This window comes from Genypterus blacodes, unplaced genomic scaffold (assembly GCF_046128005.1).
Source record: "Genypterus blacodes isolate CSIRO-AG114 ecotype Tasmania unplaced genomic scaffold, CSIRO-AGI_Gbla_v1 ptg000029l_1, whole genome shotgun sequence".
Lineage (NCBI taxonomy): Eukaryota > Metazoa > Chordata > Actinopteri > Ophidiiformes > Ophidiidae > Genypterus > Genypterus blacodes.
This window is the reverse complement of record NW_027466842.1, coordinates 6,341,339-6,348,427: the sequence shown is the minus strand read 5'-3', so window position 1 is coordinate 6,348,427 and position 7,089 is coordinate 6,341,339. Positions and strand designations below refer to the sequence as shown.

General features: G+C 43.6%; 1 protein-coding gene across 1 annotated transcript; it reads right to left on the bottom strand.

The window, feature by feature from the left end:
• Positions 1 to 51: 51 nt before the first annotated feature.
• ticam1 (TIR domain containing adaptor molecule 1) lies at positions 52 to 3,344 on the bottom strand. The gene has a single exon (XM_076144593.1). It carries the CDS (start codon positions 3,322 to 3,324, stop codon positions 1,510 to 1,512), a length of 1,815 nt encoding a protein of 604 aa, XP_076000708.1. The 5' UTR covers positions 3,325 to 3,344; the 3' UTR covers positions 52 to 1,509.
• Between the last annotated feature and the right edge of the window lie 3,745 nt (positions 3,345 to 7,089).

Sequence of the window (7,089 nt, the reverse complement as noted above, 5' to 3'; positions counted from 1 at the left end):
TTGGCATATGCAGCTTTCAATCTGAATTGCCAAACTTCAAGCAAGATACAATTTGGTAATTCAAGTCAAGTTTATTTATATAGCCCAATATCACACAAAATGGCTCAAAGGGCTTTACAGACCCACAACATCAGGAAAATTCCCGACCCAGCCCAAAGCTCTCAAGGAAGACGAGGAAAAACTTCAGGGAAAACCTAAAAGGATTAGGGAAAAAGGAAGAAACCTCGGGAGAGGCAATTCCATGAGAGATTCCCTCTCCACAAATGGCTGGATGTGCAATAGGAACTTCCAGTGGGATTACAGAGGTACAGAGGGCATGCAGGGCAAAACACATAAAAGTAATGGATTTGGAAATGCAGGTAGTTGACAATACAGTTACACAATAAATAAAAACATAAATAAAATAAAATGAATACACACATGTATTACTTGACTTCACCCTTCCCTGCAAAAATGCTTTCTTTTTATTCATTTATTTTTTATACTTTATGTACTTATGTCCTCTATTACCGAAGGCCTTTAATCCAGTTTATATTAAATGAATGCATTGTAGTCCATTCTTGATAGTACAGTCTATTCACTTTTCGCAATACTCCACTATATCTATCTAACAACTGCAGCCTGCAAGTCTCTCCATACTGATATTGCTATTGTAACTTTAATAGGTCATATCGAAGTCTCCTCCACCACTAGTTGAAGTCAAGTTTATCAGGGATCACATCCATATAAGCACACATTCTCTATCATTATCATAAGAATTTATTAAAATACTTCTCATAATAAGATTAGAATGAAATGACAGAAACACCAAACCAGGAGAACAAGAACCAAACCTATTGTAACAACATTTACTGATAATCAATACAACAATGTAATGTTTGCTGAGAACGAGCTTTGACTGATCAGAACATTTCATGAAACAATTTATTGGAAAACATAACTGGCTTGTGAATGTGTGTCATACTGAAGAGGGGTTGTCAAAGTGTTAGTAACAGACATGTACAACTTTTAAAACACAAGCCATTCAATGCATGTAACTACTATTTGACCCCATTGACCACAGAAATGGTACACACTTACGAGAACTTTAAAACACACACACACATGCAAGCACGCACGCCCGCGCGTGCGCGCACACACACACACACACACACACACACACACACACACACACACACACACACACACACACACACACACACACACACACACACACACTTTTTCACCAGTAGTGCAATTAAAGGTCAGTACCGCCTGTGGAGATCAATGTGTGTAACAACAGTGCCGTTTAGTGGATATAGTGGGTTCATACAGTTTAGCAGGTCAATAAGTGCATGTCATGTCACATAGTGGCCAGAAGATGGCAGTGTTGAGCTGCACATTCCCTGCTCTGCTCCATCGCTACAAAAGTTGCTTCTGTACACTTGAAGTTTGTATCAAGTTTGAATCAACCCACTGTGAACATGTTACATTGCAACTTCACAGCGACCTTACTGTTCAGAGAGTTATTTATTTCTTCTCGTCCTTGTCATTCAAATGATCTTTTCCCACATTGCCACCAAGTTCAACATTCATTTTCGAGTTATCGCCAATCATTACGTACTGAGCATGTGCTATACTGATGTTAGTTGGTTGCTTTGTTGGTTGTTGTGATGGCAACTGAGCGTTCCCATCACCCCCATCCTGTCCTGGAATCCTCTGTGGAAGATGAAGACTTTGCTGCACTCTGAGTCTGATCCTTTCCAGCTCAAGGTTTTGTGAACGTTTAGTCTCATCCATCAGCTGCCGTTGGCGCTTGTTTTCGTTCATCAGTCTTTCCTGTTTCTTTTTCTGAGCTTTTATTTTCTGCTCATCTTCCCAAATCTTTTTCTGGTTTTTGATTATTCGTGGTGTTAGCGCCTTTCTAATTCCCACTTCAAAGGACCTTCTCTCTCTGATTGGATTTATGGTCTGCAGGACTACAGGCATTCTGTCTCTGGGCATGCAGTTGTCCAGTGGAAGCAGTGGGATAACAGTGTTGTGCTTATGTGTTTTATTTATGGAGCTGATGAGGGCAGAGTCTGTCTTCATCTCAAGCATGCGTGTGTTGAAGTTGCAGGTGAGCAGCAGGATGGTAAAGGCAGAGTTGTTGATTGCGTCTTCCACACACCTCAGGGTGCTCCTTCCAGCGATGGCAAAGTCCTCAGAGAAAATTGCACCTTTGCTGCCAACAATAGACTCCAGTCTCTCCCTCATGTTATCAGCCATATCCTCATCCTGAGGTGCATGCAGAATAACAAATGAGTAAAAAATCGCCTCTTCATCCTCTTCATCCTCTTCATCCTCTTCATCCTCTTCCTCATTTTCGAAGCCCTGCACCACTTTTTGAATGGCCATCCTGGGTGTAAACATGTTTGCTGCAGCATTTCCTGTCAGTTTTGCGTCAGTAGTTGCTTCGGTGATGGTTTGTCTGGGGGTCTCGTTCTGACCGGCCCGAGTGTCCACTTTGGAGTCTTTCTCTGCTTTAGTAGGACATTGGCTGGATTCTGGCTGTGGTTCTTTAGATGAACCATATGGTCTGGATTCATTTACTGCTTCATCTTTACTAACAAAGCAAAGCCCAGCAATTGAACAGGGCTTATCTGATGGTTCTGGAGGGACTTTGTCATCTTGAAATGGGACTGTTGGGGGAAGGCTTATCTCTAGATGGGTAGGATATGAGGGTACAGAGGAGTTAACCTGCAATGAGCTGGGCACATTGTGAGTGTCCTCTGATTCAGTCGGAGACAGATTCATTGAACTCCCATTGTCCAGGCCACTTTCAGGATCACTGTCAGATCCTGATTGACTCCACTCTGCAAACTCAGGCCCACAGATGAGCTCAGCTTCCTGTCTGAGTTGATCATATTCCATATTGTTGCAATTGCTTATTTTTTGTTTATCACTGGACAGGGCTCTCTTATATGCCAAATTTCTAAGAATGGCATCGCACATTCTCTTCTCAAACAAAACTCTGAAAAGTCGGGCCAATTCTGCCAGAGATTCTCCTGCAAACTCGTGAAAATAACCACACTTCAGTCCAAATTCTTCAACCTTGCCGCCACTGATTTGCCAGTTTTCAACCAGATGTGTAGCGAGGTGGCTGTCCTTCAGCATCTGGAGACTGTTCATGGCTTCCTCCCCCTTATGCAAGATGATCAGGCAAAATGCGTGTATGATTTTATCTTGAGGCGTCACGCCCGGCTGGAATGTCAGGCTCCGCAGTCGCTCCTGCGGCAGCTTTGCCAACATGTTGAACACGTCTCTCAGCCCTGTGCCCTGTTCTTCATGTCCCTCATCCGCCATCTTTCACTCAGTGCTGTTATCCACCTCCAGTCATTTAAAGAAACTAATATGATTACATCCAATGTTCCCACATGTTCTCATTTCTCAAAGAAGGTGAGCTGGACCTTGTTTCTTCACCAAGGAGACAAAAGAGACACAAACAACACACACCGGGATGTAAGTTGCAATGCGAAGTTGTTGGCATAAAGAGCTCAAATGTCATTTTAACAAAGTTTGTTAGCAGAAAACCAGCCAAGATTCAGACAAATGGATGAATGTTAAAGAAGGGGTAGTCAATACTAAAACTATGAAAACCTGAATGAGTCACACTCACCGGCATGGAGTTCTGTGAAACTTTGTGTTGTGTTCAAATCAGGAAGTAACTTTCCTCTTCCAGGTCAAAGACTGCCGGCAGAAAATCATTTCCTGGTGCACGGTTGGAGCCGAGCTGTCTTAGCAACTTTGGGTGCTGTACAACTTGTCATACCTTTGGAATTGAGGCCTTCAGCAGTAACAGGTTCAGCACATGTGGGCCTGCGTCGGCTTGAAAGAGTGATGATGTAAGACTAGGAGAGGCACGGAAACCCATGAGGGACAAAAAACAGATGGGGGAAAAAGCACTCATACCTTCACAGAGTATTACAATATAATGAATTGTACTTTTGCTACTGAATCACGATTGGTTGTACTTTCTCACATTATTGCAAATATGGCAAATCAACCACAAATAATTGAAATAAGTGTAAAAATATGTGTTATGTATGACAAACTTCTTGTATCTAAATCTCTGCCTGCAGCACAATAGGCGCAGAGGAGAGACGAGCTCTGGCATTTTTCCCACTCTGCTGAGAGGCAAGTGTGTATTTTTATCCACGAAGGAAACCTCCAACCCTGTATTTACCAGGGGTGGGGTCACACCAGGCAGAGTGCAAGCCAACATCAAATCCTTCAATACGGCGCAGACAGAGAGTCTCTGTGTTCTCACTGCCGAGAGCAGCGATATGTTTACTATACGACCACTTCTGAGGCATTACAGTAACTCTATAGGAAGTGTGGTTTCTATGCCTTCCATAAATATGACTATTGTAACGTTGGTATGCGCTGTATGCGACTTAAAAGGGTATTACACCGTTATTATCGAGCTATTCAACACATGCCAAGTGAACCGCAGCTCTGTTGTTTAAGCTTAATGCCATCTGCACATTATACCAGCCGAGGTAGGATGTATGCATATATAGGATTTTTTCTAGAACAGACTCTCACACAATTTACACTCCCATATGCCCTCCTGCCCTTGTGTATTATCTCAGTCCACACACACACACACACACACAAACAATCAGGCGCATTAAAACAGATGCACGCATATTCCCCAATTTTGAAAGTAAGCACACACACACACACACACACACACACACACACACACACACACACACACACACACACACACACAACCACACACATTGCACAGCCCTCAGGATCATCCTCAGTCAGTTACATAACTGCCTGCCAAATGTCCATCTTTATTGGGGTCAGTTCTTATAACAAGAGACATCCTCCCCTAGCAGCTGTGTCAGTCAGTCTTGTGGTGAATTTGCCATCACCTTCAGGCAGAACACATATAGTAAAGAGGCTCTGACAGTTCTGCACAGCACGGCATGTACGGTTTCACTAACGGTATTTGAACAAATGCATTCTGACCATTGCTTATTTGCAGGGGCATGAATTATAAAATAGTTTCAACATGTAACATGCAACTACCCCCCCTGCTTTGTGGATTAGGAAAACACTGTTTGGTGTGGTGTGGTGTGTGTGTGTGTGTGTGTGTGTGTGTGTGTGTGTGTGTGTGTGTGTGTGTGTGTGTGTGTGTGTGTGTGTGTGTGTGTGTGTGTGTGTGTGTGTGTGTGTGTGTGTGTGTGTGTGTGTGTGTGTGCGTCAGTGTGCGGTTCTTGGCCGTGGGAGAGAGCCCTGAGGGAGACACAGAGGGGTCACATATAAGAGGCTTTAGGGCAGACAAGTGAAAAGGAGGCCCTTTCTTGGACAGAGACCACGGATTAGGATGAAAGACATATGAGTGGGGGATGCTCTCTTCTTTTTTATCTCTCTCACCCATTTGCTCCATCTCTCCCTTATATTCTGCAACATGCCTATTCAAAACCGGCAAGAAATAAAGGGAACGATACAAAGACAGACACAGAGGAAGACAGAGAGGAGCGCAGAAGCAGAGCGATAAGATAGGGAGATAGGGAAGGAGCAGAAGACGGATTGAGACCTTGGCAGATCGATAGCGTCTTTAGAATTCAGATTGTGAGAGACTGAGAGAGGCCCGGCAATGCACTGCTCGTTTCCCAGCCTCTTGATTCGTCACACATGCTAAGAGAATTTAACACACTCACTTTTGGCAGGCAAATATATGCCTCACACACACATGTACATGTGAAGCCATGCACACATACAAGGCCACGCACTCATTGAATTGACCGTCCGCACCCACAGTTTGGCCTCTATTGAAACATTGAATGAAACACCTGCGCCACTGCACGCTGCAGAAACTCCAGTCAAGGCCGGTGTTTGTCTCTAGTTTAGCTGAAAGAACTCACGGCTGGGTCACAGCATTAAAAACGCATGCAACAGTGCACTGCGTCCAATTACTGAGGAGATAAGATAAAGGTTACAGGCGGGCGCTGCTTTAGGTAACCTACATAGTCTATATTCAGTCCAACTCAATCCATGCGTGTGCTGTGCACCAAAGCAAAAATAATGCTGGCGATCACATATGGAGGCTAGTTCTTGTTGTTTACAAAAATTACCAACAGATCTGAGTTAATGTGACAGTTAACTAGCATTAATTCAGGAGCAAAGGTAAATGAGGCGGGCCTGCGGACACGACAGGGGAGAGGAGTGGGGATGGGAAGATGTGTGTACTGTACCACACTGGCCCATGCTTGGATGAGCATGTAGGCCATGCCAACAACAATGCATAATACAGCCTCTGGTGATGGGGGATGGATACACACCGCAACCGTTCATATACACACACTCATAGACATATAGTGGCGAAGTCACACACACAAACCTACACGCTTGCACAAACATTGACGGTGATGGGGCATGTAGCAGTTCATGCTCACATCAACTGAGAGTCTCTGATCAGTGTGACAGGAAGGGCACTCGCCCCAAAGGAATTAGCCAACTCTCCCTTTGCAACGGCACAACCACAATAAATCAGGCATGTTTGGATTTCCAGCTGAGGAGAGAAAATGTCTGATTTTAACTTCATTAATATGCTGGATGTATGAATATGATTTGTTCCAGTTCAATGTCCAGAGTAGCATGTCGAGAGTAGCATGATAACCATTATGGGTGAAATGTGGAAAAATTTAGGTTGCATGTATAATCCTCTTATTTTAATAGGTTCTTAATCTGCATAAGTAATTTACATAATTGCCACAACCCCCATATTAATTTTTCCGGCATCAAAATGAAAGTGTGTTCTTGGCATGTGGAGGATTTCACAGCAAATTCTGAGTCTGACGCTACAGCTCTTCTTTCTTTTTTTTTGAAGCACAGATATGTCCAATTTTGAAAGAGAGGAGAGGAGAGGAGAGGAGAGGAGAGGAGAGGAGAGGAGAGGGAGGTTCTAAATTAATCCTACATTGTATCCGAAATGAACAGAACTAAAAGAATAAATGGACCCAGTTTAGCTGCACTTGGCTCTATAATAGCTGCCCATCCAAAAGCCTTTGCCCAATACCCATGACACTTTTGTTGGTCTCCAAAAAACCC